General features: G+C 44.6%; 1 protein-coding gene across 5 annotated transcripts in view; it reads left to right on the top strand.

Moving 5' to 3' along the window:
* LOC117766214 (meiosis inhibitor protein 1-like) overlaps positions 1 to 16,471 on the top strand; it is a 35,414-nt gene extending 18,943 nt beyond the window's left edge. For 2 of the 5 annotated variants that reach the window (XM_034593047.1, XM_034593046.1), the window contains exons 20-33: positions 439 to 589; positions 1,201 to 1,386; positions 1,532 to 1,636; positions 1,752 to 1,935; positions 3,898 to 4,014; positions 4,110 to 4,220; positions 5,826 to 5,998; positions 6,288 to 6,372; positions 7,638 to 7,816; positions 9,883 to 9,964; positions 10,321 to 10,427; positions 10,832 to 10,963; positions 15,447 to 15,574; positions 16,183 to 16,471. In XM_034593047.1, the coding sequence (XP_034448938.1) occupies positions 439 to 589; positions 1,201 to 1,386; positions 1,532 to 1,636; positions 1,752 to 1,935; positions 3,898 to 4,014; positions 4,110 to 4,220; positions 5,826 to 5,998; positions 6,288 to 6,372; positions 7,638 to 7,816; positions 9,883 to 9,964; positions 10,321 to 10,427; positions 10,832 to 10,963; positions 15,447 to 15,574; positions 16,183 to 16,237 (1,795 nt within the window). In that variant the 3' untranslated portion in view covers positions 16,238 to 16,471. Of the gene's footprint in view, positions 1 to 438; positions 590 to 1,200; positions 1,387 to 1,531; positions 1,637 to 1,751; positions 1,936 to 3,897; positions 4,015 to 4,109; positions 4,221 to 5,825; positions 5,999 to 6,287; positions 6,373 to 7,637; positions 7,817 to 9,882; positions 9,965 to 10,320; positions 10,428 to 10,831; positions 10,964 to 15,446; positions 15,575 to 16,182 lie in introns of those variants that run through there. The other 3 variants (XM_034593048.1, XR_004614682.1, XM_034593049.1) reach the window with 3 other exon arrangements.
* The last annotated feature ends 1,371 nt before the right edge of the window (positions 16,472 to 17,842 follow it).

Below are 17,842 nucleotides of genomic sequence, written 5' to 3' on the forward strand. Positions count from 1 at the left end.
TCTGGGATAAGATCTGTGCATACGAGGTGTGGCTATTAAAATAACGAGACTGGGCTCATGAAAGTCGAAGCAGCATCAGTGTGGTGATTTTCTGGTGGCGTGTCTGTGCGATGGTACACATTCCAACTCACTGTGTTTGTGTATGTGTGCCATTTTGCGTGAGAAAGGGCATATGAGGTTTGTGACATCACCACGCACCTGTAGCTCTTTGCTTTGCACACAGAGTTTGTATATTTGTCCACATTATCACCCACACACCCGACGTGTCGACTGATGCTTGTTTGACATTCAAGTATATTCTATGTCTGTGTGGTTGTGTACATTCATATGTAAATGTTTGGCCACACGTATGAGTGTTTGAAATAGGTTAGTGTCATCATTCTTGTGTGTCTGTCTGTGTGTGTGTGTGTGTGTGTCGTGGGTGCGTGTGTGTGTCAGGCTCCTCCCAGACCAGACAGTGTTCTCCAGCGTGTTGTGGCTGTTACACTCGGTGCAGGAGCAGGGCGGCTGCGTCCTGCCTCGCTCGGTGCTCCGCTCTGCCCTCTACCTGCTGGCAGTGACACAGGACAAGAGCCCCAGCCTTGACAGGGTAACTGATCAGCTCAGTAAACAGAACACATAACTTGTGTAAAATGGTGCAGTATCAAAGTACAGTTTAGAAAAAGTTTGAACTGATTTCTATGCTTTTCAGTAAACCTTGCCACCTGCATGTGCATTTTAGAGATTCTGATGCCTCAAGGATCAATAAATTTGCATTGATTAACAGTATTTTTAGCTGTTTTACTATTCATCCCTTATCTTTCACGCTTACCGAAGTCACAGCCTCACGTATTTTGTTTTTAAACGAGTTGAAGATGAAGATGAAGGTGTTCACCACTGATGATGAGAACAGCCTGTGCTGGGACTAGAGGCCACGCTACACTGAGAATCAAACCCAGACGGCTCATATTCATCTTTTGATGCAGAGTAAATTGTGATGCAGATGACTATCGATCTTTTTCACAGCTACGGAGAATGCAGTCTTACATTGGGGTTGTGAAAGAAATGTGTGTGTGTGTGTGTGTGTGTGTGTGTGTGTGTGTGTCTGTGTGTGTGTGTGTGTGTGTGTGTGTGTGTGTGTGTGTGTGTGTGTGTGTGTGTGTGTGTGGGCTCATCTGAAATAAAGAACTTTTCCATCTGTCTTCATCAACCTACTCAAAGGCTCCTTTGAACTGCATCAGCAAGGCGCTGTCGTCGTGCCAAAGCTTCTCATCCCTCTACATTCACCATCCTGCACTCCTCCACTTCATCTGTCGCTATCCGGAGCTCGCCGAGAAATTTGGGGCCTTGGTCCTGGAACTTTGGTTGACCAAGCAAACACAGCAGGCGGATGCAAGGACGTCCATGGTGAGGGGGCAGTCGTTCCACTTCGCCCTCAGACAGAACTTTGAGTTTCACTAGTTCATTTGTGTTGCATATAGTGTTTAGGACTATGTTTTATACTTTCTTCTGAACTGATGAACAGCCGGTTGGAATTCATTGCTGGGTTTAGGCAGATGAAGAAGGTGATGCAGGAGAAAGGCCGGAACAGAAGCCAGACATAGAAACCGTGGAGCTTCTGACTCTGAAGTACCCGACTGTCGTTCTGACCCTTCTGGTGAGAAACACCCCCCCCCAAAACCTTTTCTTTCAACAACCTGGTCACATTTAAATGAACACACTTTTATATCTAGCGTGTCTTTGTGTTTGATTGTGTGTTTGTATGAGCACAGGACATGCTGTGCACCAGGGAGCCCCCCCTGGCCGAGCGAGCCCTGGGGGTGCTGCAAGTGCTTTTGGGTGGTCGACGAGACTACGAGGTGGATCTGTGTGCCAAACCCAGGCTTCTGCAGGCGCTACAGAGGTTCAGTGTGGAGGTTGTGGGTCATGGGCTCGGGCAGGGACACACCACACAAGGTAAGAGACAATTAGCTGCCAGAAGGAGTTTTTCCTTCTGTACAAGTGTTCCTGTTGCATGCATTTGAGACAAGGAACTGTGCGAGGTTCAATGCAATTACCCTGTAGGAGACACTTGAGGAAATTTCACATTCAGGCAGTGTTTTTATCAGAGGAGATTCACATAGAGGAGATGAAAATTGGAACATTAGTTCTATTTTTACGTTTATATATCGTTAGAGACCAGATTCAGCTCGTTTCACTTGAGATAGATGTTGCTCTTTACTCGGCTGAGTTTACGTTTTATGATGCGACACACGTTGTTCTGTTTTCCTCCTCTGTGTTTTTGTGCCTCAGACAAACATGTTAAGACTTTGCAGAGCAAATGGGAGCTTTAAATGAAATTGTCTCGACTCTGTACGAGCTCAAAACCAATAGTACACCCACACATGCACGCGGGTATATGAGTCTTCCCACTGGGCTCCTACACTGGGAGACGCAGTAGAACAAATCCAGCCTGGCAGTCCTTTTTCTCCCCACACAGCAAACTCTGAAAGTTACTTAATTAAATCTCAGTTTTATAAGGAGCCAACTTCATCAGCCACACCCGAGCTATTTTGCCATATTGACTGGAAAGTTTTTTTCATTATTCAAAGATATTTTTGTTAAATGTCTCTCCAGAGAACGGCCATTACATCGTGAACCTCACATTCCCTATGACAGACACATTTATCTCTGGGACTCACTGTGGAAATAAACAAACCTCATATGTATGTAAAAATGTAATCACAATAAAACATGTTTTAAATCAGACATCTAATTAAAAACTAGGAAACAAGGCTAAAACATTCTGCGCCAACTTTTGCCTCCTAATAATTGTTGGACAGCTGCGTCAGGACCCAGTGTAATTATTCGTATATGCTGGATCATTAAATAGATTACCTGTGACAATTTATGTTTTTTGGGCCATTAAACCAGGCAGCATTTTCTACACTGTGATGACATGGTTATGAGATGGCGTTGATAAAATACAAGTTATTATTGCCATATTTGTGTGTATAAATAGTGCATCCAAGGGGTATAAACTATAAACTAGCTATGCCTCCTATTTACTGCCTGCTAGAATTAACAAACTTTCAAGATATCAGACATTAAAACTCTAGAACTTCTAATATGACGCTTCAGGACGAGGTGTCATCGTTCTATCTGTTTACTCGACCAGGTTAATGAGCGCAGCTGAAGGGCAGAACACCCGTGAGCCAGCTGGGGATTGAGAATCTGTTGCAGTGGTTAGCCTCTGCATGCTCTCTGCTCATCCCTGCCCCTGTGGGGATTACAGACCGTTCTGCTGCATGTGTTCCAGTTGAGCCTCCTGTAATTTGCATTAATATATACTTTATATTAGTGTCTAATGCAGCAGCATCCCGAGGGGAGATGTTTTAACGCAATGCACTACATCAGTGAAAGGGGGTATGTAGATGAATGCTCTGCCTGATCCTTCTCCAGTCTCTCTCCTGTAAGGCTACCGTGCGCTTTGTCTTCGTGCACCTCCTCTCCCTGTTTACATTACCTCCCTGCTGCCTGTGAGGTTCATTCATTCAGACCCAGAATAGTTTTTATTTGAGTATTCGTGGTGCTTCGGCCAGTTTTCCTCTTTCTGCTTCTTCTTCATGAACGCTGCACTGTATGCTGCAGCCAACTCATGTTACCTCACTTGTTTGAGAAAATTAGCAGTGTCAGTTTGGAAAATGTCTAAAAACTACCCTGGGAACATCACAGGTTTCTGTCTCAGTAATGAGGCGAGATAAAAGGTTAATTCAGGATGAGTATCTGTCTTTTAGCTGCACCCTCGTCTTCCTCTCTCTCATACACACCGCTGTCTCTCACCTTTCTTTCTCTTCGCTGATTTGTCTCTCACACCATTGTCTCTTTTGAAAGTTTCCGTTTACAGTCGTACTTTGTCTTTTGTCTCTTTCTGTTCAGCAGTGAACTCGCTCCCTCTGGTGCTGAAGCTGCTTTCTGTGATGCAGGCCAGTGACTCGTCTTCATCCTCCTCCTACAGAAAGACGGACGAATTGCACTTCAAGCTGCTCTACCATGGTGAGGTCAAAAGGTGCTGCGGGCCGGGCATCTAAGTGTAGTACCCTCATCTATTAACCCTCTGGACTCTACAATCCTTTGTTTGTGTGCTTCAGTGAGTAATATCGCAGGGAAGTTGACACCTACCAACGTGGAGAGCCTGCTGCCTGCGTTCAGCTACCTGTATTGCTGCCTGAGCCTTTGTCCTGAACACTGCGCTGACAGAGGTTTGACACGCTCTTCTCTGGATTCACATATTGGTCTCACCCTCCTTACTATCCTGACATTGCATCTCTCAAACCCTCTTCACCCTCTGTGTGTGTGTCTGTGTCTCGCTCCCTCTGTCCCCCCCGGTTCAGCTTCTCTCTCCTCTGCCCTGTTTTGACAGAGGTGAGTGGCTGACCCTGGACAATGTGTAGCACTGAGACACAGAGGAAATAATAAGCACACAAGCTGACACCTGCTGTACATCTTTATGATGCACAGGCTGTGGCTCAGTCCTGGACATTACTTAGACACTTGTGCACATGTACTTCTGCGGTCATGTCTGAAAGCTTCTCACACAGTTGTGTTGTCACCTTGCTGAACCTAACAACTGTATACGCATTGACAAAACCACAAAAACAGACAAACAGACAGTTGTGCAGTAACTTGGTCAGTAGATGTATACGTATTGTACTGCACACAAACTGTTCATTTTTCTTTTAGCATACAAGAGAGAAACAGGAACGTTGAGGGAATCTATCAGGTGAAGGTTTTATTATTTTAGACATGTCTGTTCAAGGGGAAACAAAACAGAATCCAACAAAGCCAACGCAACATTGGAATTAATGAGCCGAAATATAGAAGGAATGGCTCCTCTGTGGAACTTGGTTATGAATAATTTACCTTGAGCTGCCATCAACATAATCAACAAGATGAATCAAGACGTGCTACACTGCCTCATATCAGCAACATCAATTATACGACATGACATTTTGATTGGAACTGATTTTATTACAACCTAAATGATTTGCCGCCGCAGACTTGGAGGGAAACAAGCCTCAGTGGAGGTTACTGAGCTGCATTTGTTGTTAACAGGGCCAGTGGCCAGAGAGCAGGGTGTCACTGGGAGGTAGAGATAATTATGCCCAAAGCTTTGCTTTACTGCCTCTGCTGCAGCCTGTACCTCTATTCACCATCTGCATCACTGGTGCTGAGCTTTATGCGGGGGGGGGGGGGGGGTTCAACCTTGGGTGAGATAGCTGTTGGTGTATTGCACCAGAGTAGCAACACATTCCCCTGTCATTCCTCAGTCTCTCACACTCAAGGCAAACAGTCAGATAGTAAACTTAACTGTAGTTTTTCTAGTTCTTACAATTGGCGGCTGTACATATATGTGTATATATATATATATATATATATATATATATATATATATATATACACACATATATATATATATATGCACCTTGTTTGGTTAAGGCTGAGGTGCCAGACTCCAGTTGCAGTATAAAGTGAAAGTGAGAAAGTCTGGACGTGTGTGTGTGTGTGTGTGTGTGTGTGTGTGTGTGTGTGTGTGTGTGTGTGTGTGTGTGTGTGTGTGTGTGTGTGCGTGTGTGTGTGTCATATTTAACAAGCTTAACACACATTCCAAAGTTGACATACGTCCCAAAGGTGTCTCAGGTGCCACAGAAATGGGTAATAAATGTGAGTGGTTGCCTGGAGTATGTCACCACATATAAATCCAGACCAACTGCTATTCACACATGCACGCATGCACACACACACACACAGTCACACAAGTGCAGATCCCATCAAAGTGTGATGACATAGTGCCTTCTCCTCCCCAGCTGTCTCCATGCTGCTCTCCAACAGTGGACTGATGGACCAGCTGCAGACAGTCCTCTCCTCCTCCTCTGCTCCATCCCTCTCTCCATCAGCCTGTCCTCCTTCATCCCTGCTGTGCTGCAGCCAGCTCCTCCTGTCCTCCCTCATTACCTTGCAACATGTTCACTCAGCTCAGGTACACGCTGCAGCTCAGCTCTGCTCTTATCACAACTTCAGGACAAAACTTCCCACAGTCAAGGCGCCGTCAAGGGCGAGACACAGAACATATAAATGATAGCACAGATTCAGATGTGGGGCGCAGAATGAAACACAAATTGGATCTGTTTAAAATGCACTTTCTTCTCGGCTCTCTGCTGGCACTGCAGACATAATACATTCTTGAAGCTTTTGGCCTAATTGAGTTATTCTTCTTACTATCCCCTCTCTCCCGTCTGCTTTCTTTTTCTCTTTCGTCATTATTAAAGGTCCATAAGAGCGTCAGCTGGAGTCTGGACGCAGCTGTGGAGCGACTGCTCTTTCGGAAAAGACACACAGACAATGTCCTGCTGGGTAACGAGACTCAGAATTTTAGCTGATGATGATTTTTTTACTTTCTGTTCATGCTGGCAGGAGATGCTGAAACAATTCATCATGCTGATTGATTAGCACGCATGTGTTACCTAAGAATACTTCAGTAACTTTCCAGCAGCTTGTGTTTTGTCTTGTTTTAAATGTTCTCTAGTTTTTTCCTCACGTAATCCTCTCTGTTCAGTTCTATTGCAATCACACGAGCGCATGTGTACAACCACAATGCACGTCAGCTGGGGTTTGGATTTGAGCAACCTCAGGATAGACTAATGAGATTCACCACTGTTTGGTTTCTATGTTCCGTGGGGACAGTGACTGTTAATGTTATGCATGGGGAGGTAACCCAAAAACCCTGGGCTTGCATTACACACAATTTCATTACATAAAGTGGCCCACATCCTGCTACAGCACTCGCAGACAGATCATCCCTGCTGCTCCTGTGTCTCCATCTGTCAGCTGGATAAGTGGCCCGTCAGGATCGCTGTGATGTATTGGCTCCCCCTCTCGTTGCCTGCCTGTCTCTCTTTCACTCTCTCTCTCTCTTCACTCCTTCACTCACTCAGCCTCCTCTTCTACTCTCTGTTTTTCTGTCTGTTAGTTTTTTTATCATTTGCTATATGCTCTGCCTCTCCTTCCTCTCTTCCGCCGCCGCTAATTGAGTCCTCCGTCCCTCAGTGACCTCTAATCTCAGTGTACATGGCATAAGTGGAATTCAAGTAGTTGAAAGCTCGCACATTGGATCCCGCTGTGTTTTAGCAGTCATTTTGGCCACGTCTCTCTGTATCTCCATCACTACTTTGATCCCTCAGCCTTGCTGCCCTTCCTTCAGCTCGTCTCTCACCACCTCACACACTCTCTACACTCGGCTCTGGGTTCTTTAACTTCACTCGCTCCCTTTCTGTCACATATCTATTCAAAACTCGCCCTCAGTTCCTTTCATCTGTTATTCTGCCGCTCTTCTGTGCTTCTATTCCCTCTGCTGCCGGCTTTTAATATCTTTTTCTATTTCATACTTCCACTTCCCACTCACTCACTCACTCACTCACTCACTCACTCACTCACTCACTCACTCACTCACTCACTCACTCACTCACACCCTCTGTTCTGCTGTGCACCTTTTTCTTCTGGGGCCTTGCCCTCTACTTTTGTTTGCTTTCTCCACTTCCTTCCTGTGTGTTTATGCATTCCATCTTCTTCTGATTCCAATCATTTCACCTTTCTCCTTCTTCTCTCACTTCTCTTTCCAGTCAGCGGCCTGAGGTTGCTGCAGGCTCTACTTGACGTTGACCTGGTATCAGCAGTCGTATGTGTGAGCACTGGTTCTGATTTGGTTGAACCCCCGGGGGTCCAAGACGGAGCTTTGTACCCGCTCAGCTCCAGGGGGGTCCAGTGCCTCTCAACTGCTCTCAGTGGACTTCTTTTGCAGGTTGTACTACTTCTGGGGTTATAACATAATATATTGAACTCTCTTAAACATGATGTTGTTGTTATTTTGCATCAAAAGAAAATGTTGAGTCTACGTTTTCCACATTTCCTGTTCGTAGGAGGCAGAAACAACCAACAACAAAATAGTAAATTCTGCACTGTAATGAAAGTAAATAACAATATGTGCAGAAATTCACAGATTTAAAACCAAAAAGATGACATCAGATTTGTCAGTGTCTATTTCTCCTCAAATAGATGAACACAACCATCTGCTCACACAGCTGCAGCCTTAAATAATACGAGGAGGCCTTTCTCCTTTTTTCTCTGCGTTCACTCCGTCCTGTGTCTCCTGCAGCGGAGACATCCAAAAGGTAATCTTTAAAATCTCTACAGCATGACATCGAACCTGCCTTTCACTAACTAGGTTCTGCAGAAAACTAGATTGCAATTGATTTAGCAGTTAGCATAACGGAATGACACACACATCCAGAGCAATCGCAGGTGTCTCAAAAATGTAATAACATGTAGTTGGTTTATTGACTTTGATAGTTGAAACATGACTTCTGGGTGAAAACCAGCACAGAGAAAGAAGCAGCATGGTGCAAAGTATGAGTCCAAAAAAACAAGGTAGTAGATAGACTGTTTATTAAATAGATCATAACGTATCTTATCTAATAGCGTCAACTGTGCAGTGAACATACATACAGTTCATAGCAGTGCTACATTAATATGATCTATCACACAATCCAAGCACATTGAATCCTATCTTTGCTTACATCAGTTAATGGTCTATGTGATTGAAGCAAATATCTTTTCAATCAATGAATTACAAGGCCTGCAGGAGGAGTAGCACTAGTGTGTGGTAATACATTTTGACTGTGTCCATAAAATGCCAGTGAGATACATACTGTGAGTAGCTCAGTTCCAGGACTGATACTCACAGGTCGTCTGGATACACACAGGTCAAGAGTAAACCTGTGTATTTATATATCATCTATATAAAGATGATCGAAGCATCTCCACGTCCTCCCACTATCCATAAATAAAACCTAAATATCCCGGAGGCAAACGCCACCATCTTGCGCATTTGGAGTCAGATTCTGAGACGTGGAATATTATATATATTTAAATGTATATTTGCTAAATAAATACCATTCTGACAATCTGAAAATTACTCTGGATAAAACGTTAAACTCTGGTATGATTGGATGTTGTGCATGTTGAATTTCTCTTTTATCCTCGGCCTGTGCTGCAGCTTCTGGTTCCACACCAGTGGCTTTTTCTCTGTGTTTTAAAAGACTAGTGCTGAACTGAGCTCCAGCTCTGTGGTTCAGTGCTCTGTCGTCGGCTGTGCAGCAGCTGATATGAGTAACAGTTCCCTCCTCTCTCCTCGTTTTTGTGCTCTCTTTCCTTTCTTGATGCTCTGGTCTGGTGGCAGGAGGAATCATCACAGCGGATCTTCCTCTCCTCTCCTTATTTCCTCACTTTCTGTCTGTTTTTTACTCTAATTAAAACCTGTCCTTTAATGTGCATGTGCTCATCTGCCCTCTTTACATCTGTCCTTCCTCTGACCTCCAGCCACTTCATCTCCATTGCTCTCTCATCCCCTCCCACTCGTAACCTTTCTTCTCCTATCTCCTCTCTGCCTCCAGATCGGATTGTAACTCTCCACTGTCATCTGTTAAATCTACCTGGCCTACTTTAGTATTTCTGGACACCACACTCTGCTCCCTGCCAGCACCGACTCTTCGAGAGAGAGACCAGCATTATCAAAATATCTGAGTTTTCTCCCGCTGATTTTCCCTTGTTCTCCTTTTTTCTTTCCTTCATCTCTGTCCATTAGTGAGCATGTGTCCGTGGGTGTGTGTGTGTCTGTTTGTGGGGGGGGGGGGGGGGGGGGGTTGTTCATGTCTTCTTCCTGTTCATTTGTTGCTGTGTTTGTGCTCATATCCGACAATCCACACAGGCACATCTCTGTGACTCAATGGTTTGAAATTTTAGAGATTTAAGATTCTCTCTCTTGTGTGAACACTCATCTTTGCTCTCGTGTGTTAACTTTCTCTTTAGAAGCACGAGCTGTTGCTGAGAGCCTCTGTCAACTGTTTGAGCTCCTTGCTGGACTTCCTTCAGAGAAAGAGCGATACGTCAGGTATTAGGACAGAGGCAGACAGTGTCAGTAATCTGTACATGTGTAAATGACACAGAGACAAAATTAAAAAAATATTCCAGAGTGTTAGCGCTGTGTCGGTGATGTTGTGTTTAATTCTCTTTTTATATTATCGCTGTCTGCAACACATTAGGATGCATGTTTGTTTTTCTACGTGCTCCTAATGTCCTGATGTTGTGGCTTTTGGCAAGATTTCAGTCGTTAAACATTTTTATTAATCGCACGCGGAGGAATAGACCAAATTAAACAGCACTCATCTGAATTAGGCATCCTCACTTGTCATTTTTCTCCCCCCGGGTCTGTTTCCTGTGTGTGTGTGTGTGTCTGTGTGTGTGTAGTGAAACATGCGGTGTGCCAGCCATGGACTCGATTCCTCCTCTACTGCCTGCTCAACTCAGAAGACGGCTGCCTTCTGCACCCTGCCGTTCTCAGACTCATCACACTCGTGAGAGCGTCTACACTGTCACGCCCATGCCACTAAAATCTAATATGATGTCTTGGGACCTGGTTGTGAGCAGGAATGAATACGTCAGAAACACGTTACTCCACACTGAAGGGATTTGGTCAATAATGCAGCTCTGCACCTTTTCTTGATTAAAATTTCCTCACAAAATTAAAGCAGATTTAATTGACTTCAACATCAACCGCGACAAAACCAATTACTTCAGTTTGTGTGTATTTATTTCTACCTGCATCTCCTCTCTCACACCCTCACTCTAATTCTCCTGTGTGTTGCTTGTGACTGCATCTGTGCATGATTGTGCATTCTGATGTGTATACCTACCCGTGTGTGCGTGTGTGTGTGTGCGTGTGCGTGTGTGTGTGTGTGTGTGCGCGTGTCTTCTGCAGCTCCTGCAGCACAGCAGCACGTCAGTCCTGTGGGAGCCTGACCTGCTTCAGGTGATGGAGGCGGCGGAGAGGACGGGGGTGAAGGAGCTCAGCCGAGAAGCAGCACAGGCCCTCAGGCTCCTCCTCACACAGGTACACTGTGCACACACATGCAGGGTCACACACACAGATGAAATCCTAAGGACATTGTGTAGATTCTCACAGCAGCAGGCCTCTGACTGGCAGCTATGAATATCTAAGCTCCTGGAATGAATGAATTAGAAAAGTAATTAAGTAGGGATGCAGCGGAGTGGAAATCTTCCCACCAGGTGTCACCAGACATTTTACAAGGAAAGATTTGTCGGTTCAGTGTCTGGAGGCTGCTCACTTTGATCTTTAACGTAAGAGTGATCTGTGGGCAGCCTCACTCCTGAGGTTAAAGTGTGTGTTGATTAGAAGTGTTGCCTCTGGATGCTGCCACCTTCTCTAGACAATGTTTGCAGGTTTGCCTCATTAGTGTTTTCAGTTTCCCTTTGGGCATTCGGTTTGAATCAGTGGGTGAACTTTCCTCCCATCATGTGGTGAGACTCTGTGACAGGACTCTGCTCTTCTGCTAAACGCAGTATCAGTTTTATATAAGATGTGGCCAGTGGGCAAGTTATATAATGGATGCATGTTTGAACACCGTGTAACACCAGTCAAATCCACAACCGTAGCAGCCCTGGCATCAAGTTCAGACAAAGTTCACACAGGGCGTCCGGTACCTTGAAATCCTTCTCATGTGCCGTGAAGAGCAGCACCGGCAGAGAAATACGGAGACAGCAGGGGAAGTCGGTTCATGCAAGTAAGATGCAAACACTTAGCACAGCAGCACCAACATGCACATTTACATCAGTGGCCTCAGGGTGGGACTTCCTCACACTTCACACAGTGATGCTAGGTACAACTGTGATTGAGAGCTTTAGTTTAAAGACCATCATGAAGTGTGATGTTGAAGGTCACCAGTTAGCTGATGCATGTTGTCTGTGTACTCTCACCCAACGATACTCGTCTATTCCCACTTTACACGCTGCTTCCACTCTTGTAATTGTATCATTAAGGGTCAGGTGCTCCTTCCATGTGGCCCAGAACGTATTTGTGTCCCCACAGCTAAAAGAATGTGGCCACATGGGAACCAGACAACCTCTGGATCTGGGCAGAGTGAGCGGTTCTCCAACGTGTCTTAGATGCATTAACATCCGTACTCAACTCATGGTCATGTTCATGGAACCGTGTTCGATGCTGAGAGCTGGTAAGTAACAGCTGCAAAGCGATGCACATGGTCCCAAACCACACTCAGATAGACTGTGGCCTTCAAACCAAAGTCTGCCAAGAAAACATTCCCCCGCTCTATTACATCATCACCAACAGCCTGGACTGTTCACACGTTTTTGGCTTCTCTGAATAAGCAGATGTACAGTTGTTACTGATAAAGAGCTCTTTGCTTGTGTCCTTCTTGTTAAACCTACAGCAGCTTTGCAGCGAATGCATAAAGAACCTTTGGGGTTTGAAGGAATCGTTAAACACAGACGGAATAGCAGCAGCTCCATCAGATTGCTTACGTACAGGATCAGAAATGCATTTAGTATTCTGGAAGTGGCTCAGAATCAGAGGAGTGACAGAATGATGGCTGCAGCTCACAGTGCGGTGTGTGCCAGGGAGTCATGGACTGTGTGAAGGCTTGCATGTGTGTGTGTGTGTGTGTGTGTGTGTGTGTGTGTGTGTGTGTGTGTGTGTGTGTGTGTGTGTGTGTGTGTGTGTGTGTGTGTGTGTGTGTGTGTGTGTGTGTGTCTGTGTGTGTGTCTGAGGCAGTTTAAAGGAGGCAGGGTTCAATGTTCTCCCAACATTCTCGACTGTATGATTTTTCTCTCCTTTCATCCTCTGCCTCAATCTGTCACTCACACACAAACACGCTTCACAGTTTTCGTGGCTTTTGTCAAACTGCTTTTGCACTGAAGTGAAATCTCGGTTTATGGCGACATTATCTGAGCACATTTGTCAGTGAGCTGGTATCACATCACTATCTGGCTTCCCCCCCCACGAGTCCTGACACAACCACCATCTGAGGTTGTGTATGTGTGTGTGTAAACTCCCACTGTGAGCAGCCTCTGGGTATTTCCGCCTCTTAATACGTGTGCATGTGCTTGTGTTCCTCTCTCAAACTGAACGTGTAGGTCGGATCCAGTTAAGTAGAAGCAGGGGGGAAGCTGCTGCAGCTTGCTCTGCACACACTGTAGCCTGTCAGATCACAGCTGATCTAAGGGGAGAACCTCTTTTCATAATTTCCAAAGCTTGCAGACTTCTAATAACTTTCCCCCCCCAGTCCTGAGGGAATGTCTCAGCCATTACTCTTTCTTTCCCCTTTCATTTTTGCTAATAATGCCCAACCTTTCACTTTCCAGCCTTCTCTGCTCCCCCCCCCCCCGTTTCCTTGCTTCTCTTTGCACTCCAAATTGTTCTCACCCGACTAACGCCACTTCATTCACCTCTCGTTGCCCCTTTGGCTCTTTTCAATTACTGAACAGTGTTGGAGGCATTTCTTTATTCTGCCCCTTGTCCTCAAAATACTCACTTGGTGTTGCCAAATAAAAACAGATGTTCAGATGTTAATCTTGAATGCTGCTTCTCTCTTAATGATGAATTTACAGTATGTCAGTTGTTGTGGTCTTCTGCTGCAGCCTTGTTGGATCCAGAAACTGCTCCTGTTGTAGTCGTATGAGTGAGCTTTGACTCTGGGGGTGTGGGTGAGCACTTTGCCTGATGTAATCAGATGTAGCCTTTATCCCGTCTGTTTGTTTATCCTCTGTAATACCGTCAGCTCTCGTGCACTCCAACTTAAATCCTGCACCAGTTCAAACCAGAAGATACCAGCAGACCTTCATCCCTGCAGCAGTCAGTGCAGCTGCCTGATTATAACGACCATGAAGAGGATTATGATAAACTGGTGACAATTATTATACCAATAATTGTGATGATGCAGCTCACAACAGTATTGTATCAATATTCTTTTATTACTCTGTGATTCTTAACAGATGCAGACGACCTTCATGACGACCTCCAGGACATTTATTAGTTAATTTCTGCTATTTTCGTACATAAAGCAGATTTATTTTCATGTTCTTGATCATGCAGCAGCCATCACTCAGCTCAGATCTTCAGGCTGGATGTGAAGATCACAGTGAGGTGTGAAGGGAGGCGTCCGTGGCTCAGGACGCTCAGCAGGTCTTTCCACTAATCGCTGGTTCCATTCACCTGTTCAGTCTACTTGCCTAAGTGTCCTTGGGCAAGACGCTCAACTGCAGATTGCTCCTGATGGCTGTGCCGGCAGCATGTGAATGAGTTGCATGAGTGACTGACAAAGTGCTGGATGTAGAGGCGCTGTGTGAATGAGTGAATGTCAACTCCACTCTAAAGCACCTCGAGTGGTTGTTAAGACCACAAAAAGCTCCACATAAATACAGACCATAGTCCAGGAAGTGAGCGAATGCACTCAGGTGACCTTCATGCAGGGGGGGGGGGGGGGGGGGGGGGGGGGGGGGGGTGCACATCAGTGGAAGCTTGGCGATTCTTCATGAACAAGCCTGAACAGTCGTGTTCAGAGTCGGCCTCCCCTGTCCCCCGTCCGTGATCTGTGACCTTTTGAAAAGCCTCCTCTGGTCGTTTGATTGTTTTCTCCATGAGATTTTCATTTCCTTTACGCTGCGTATGTCAAGTGTTCTCTGTTCTTTATTGTCAGAAGTAGACAGCTACATCCACAGTACAGCTCCATTTGCTGCTCCACAGCCTTTGCACACATTTTATCTGTTGTGTGCGCCTTTGACAGCTCAAATAAATTGTTTCATTTTTGCCGTAGAAGTGGTTCCTGTCTTGCTTACTCATTCAGCACTTTGCAAAACCCCCGGTGTGGTGGGGCGCACGTTTGAAGGTAGTCTCTGTATTACTCACGTTGTGGGGACCTAAATCTGTTTCGTCACATTATGGGGGGGGGGGGGGGGGGGGGGGGGGGGGGGGGGGTCTGCAATGTAAATCATTGACTGTTACTGTGAGGCCAGTTTTAAGGGGAGATTAGGTTAAGGCTTTGGAAAGTGGTAGTTAGGGTTCAGGTATTATGTTTTCTAAGTGGCTCTTTGGTTAAATATTAAAATGTAGTAGTTCAAAAGCTTGTATGTGGCTGAAACGTGTGTGGAACTAATTTGATTTTACATTTCGAAGGTCAAGATCATAATGTCTAATGGACTGATGAGGTGATGACTCTTTCTATCCTAAATTTGTAGCTACCAGCTGGATATTAATTAGAATAAAAGTAGATCAAAGTGTTTATAAAGTGAGTAAATGTGCCAAGTTGGCAACAGTGTCTGTAAATGACCCCTGATTACATAATAGCATCTGTTTGCGTCAGTTCATTTTAAAACTCCTGGCTGAGTAATGGTGTAACTTCATGGCTCAGTCAGCTGTTGGTCCAGCCAAAAGGCTTTAAGACCATTTTCTCTCTGAAGACATTTTATTTTATCTATTCTTCAGTATTTGGGTTTTTGTCCTCTCACCACCTTTATAACACCACAGAATAAAACCCTCGTTCTTCTTTTCGTTCACTCAGGTCCAGAGCAGTGTCCTGCAGCCGCCACCCACAGAGGAGCACAAGCAGAGAGTGAGGAATATGATGGAGGCCCTCAGCGTCCAGACACCAGTCAAGAGCTGCTCTCCCAGTCTGCCCAGCAACGTCCTGTATCCCTCAGCTGAAGTGAAACACACTCATAACAACCTGTAATCTGTAGAAACCACACACACTGACTCTCACATTTACTGGAACTCCGGCTCACACTCTGCAAATACCTGAAACGTGCCTTTGTACGTCTGACAGGGTTTTTGTCAAAGCAGCAACACGTCATCATCTCAATCGTACTGTTCCTCAGAGTCAGCAGAACATCCCCTGGCGATTTATTGTGTGTGTTGGGCTTTTCACTTAGTCTCAATGTTTTACAACAGAGTCATTAACTGTATTTCACTCAGAGTCACTACTCAAAGGTGCTCTACATTCGTCATGCTGATTTACTCCCCCCCCACACACACAGGCATGCACTCTTCCTGTCATCCACCCACACACTCTCATATACTCTGTGAACGTCAGCGCAGTTTGATATTAGCATAGTTGCTGCTTCGTGATATATAAAAACAATATTGTCGTGTGATATTTATAGTTAACAAATACAAGAAACCAGCAGAACAGTACCGCCTGCGACTGAAACATCATACACACACACACACACACACACACACACACACACACACACTGCATCGTCTCCTTCCTTTGCCTCCTTAACTCTTCTCTGCAGACACGTTGGAGATGTGTTCATTTCTCTGTCTGATTTTACACTGACAACCGGCTGATGTTCCAGGGAACCTAAACATAGAGTTCATAAATGATGAGTTTGACATTTCTTTTGATTGTTAATTTATTGTTATGTTTCTTTGATCCCTACAGTCCTTGATGCCTCTCGTGTTTCTCTGTTCTCATCTTAAAGCAGCACGTTCTTAACTTAAGTGCCACAGTGAAAGAACTCACAGCCTTGGAGTGTTCTTTGAAAGTACTTTGAATTTACAGGTTGTTCATCTCGGAGCTTTTGTGATTATAAGGCAACGTAGTACTTAAAGATTTCTGATTTAAAACCCATTTGGGCCAATCTCAATGTTATGATTCTTCGTATATGTTCGAGCATTAATTTCCCCAAACCAGACGATCTCTACTTTTTCCTTGACCACCTGAAGGACACGATCTTTTTTGTCTTCATAAAAATGTTGCTTAATTTAGAATTTTACAGCTGCGTAGTGACACCGGTCAAGGTCAAACCTGCCGTCACTGTATTAATGTGTTATCGGGACGACCGAGTCACGTTCATGGATTCTGTTAAGTGGCCTTTCTGGCAAATTGAAAATAAAAAGCTGTCAAATTAAAATACTGCTTGTTTTTCTGCTTAATCCCTCGGGTCCCCGGGGGCTGTGAGCAGGGGAGAGAGGGACACGTTTGAATTTCTGTGACTCATGCAACACATGAAATGAAAGAAAAGCTAAAGAAGTAATTGACTTGGTAATTACAGTTGTTAGCTTCTGGCGTCACCCCATACGCCAATCCCTGTGCCCAGGGAGGAAGGTTTGATCCCAGTGAGGGTTGGGGGTTGTACTCCAGAGTCAATTGAGTTGAGAGAGCTTTGGGAAAGTTGAACATGATGAAAAACTGGCAAACGTTTCTACTGGCAACGGGAAACGACTCAATTTAAGCAGGTTTACACACGTTTAATAAAAAAAACATGTGTACCAGATAATTTTGGTGCGAGAGGTATTCGATGACCTTCAATTTACCTGGCAGCTTTCCATGAAAGAAAACCAAGGGAGTTCATTTGCACTCAAGTGAACATTTTATTTTTCAAGTAGTGCTGGGCAATAAAACAATATCAATAATTATACCAAAGTGTTTTATTGTTTAGCAAGTGTTGGTCATTCTCTGCCCAAAAAAAGAAGAGTTTAGAAGCGCGACCTTCACTCAGGAGCTGAAAAAAGAGTATTTTAAATGTTAAATAAATAATAATGTGACATCTATTATCCCGGTCGAGGCAGATGTCGCCCACACCGAGTCTGGTTCTACAGGTTTCTTCCAGTTAATCACAAAGTGCTGCTCGTTGTGGGAACTGTTGGGTTCCTCTCTATACATTTTAAAGTCTTGACCTTATTATGTTATCTTGCAGCAGCAAAACTGAACAACCAGCTCTGCTCCCAGTAAAACTACAGGCACCCATTATGGGCTTTTACTCTCTTAACTGAGCTATATTCACCTGTCCATGCAATAACAATGATTCATGTCTATTAACTGTACATGTCTTTAAACTGTATATAGTAGTTTAAATTCGATTCATTTTTATATATATTTTTATATTCCTTACACTTAAGTATTGCATGTTACTTATTATTACTTACTTTGACTCTTGCTGCTGTAATACT

Source organism: Hippoglossus hippoglossus, chromosome 8, assembly GCF_009819705.1.
Source record: "Hippoglossus hippoglossus isolate fHipHip1 chromosome 8, fHipHip1.pri, whole genome shotgun sequence".
Classification (NCBI taxonomy): domain Eukaryota; kingdom Metazoa; phylum Chordata; class Actinopteri; order Pleuronectiformes; family Pleuronectidae; genus Hippoglossus; species Hippoglossus hippoglossus.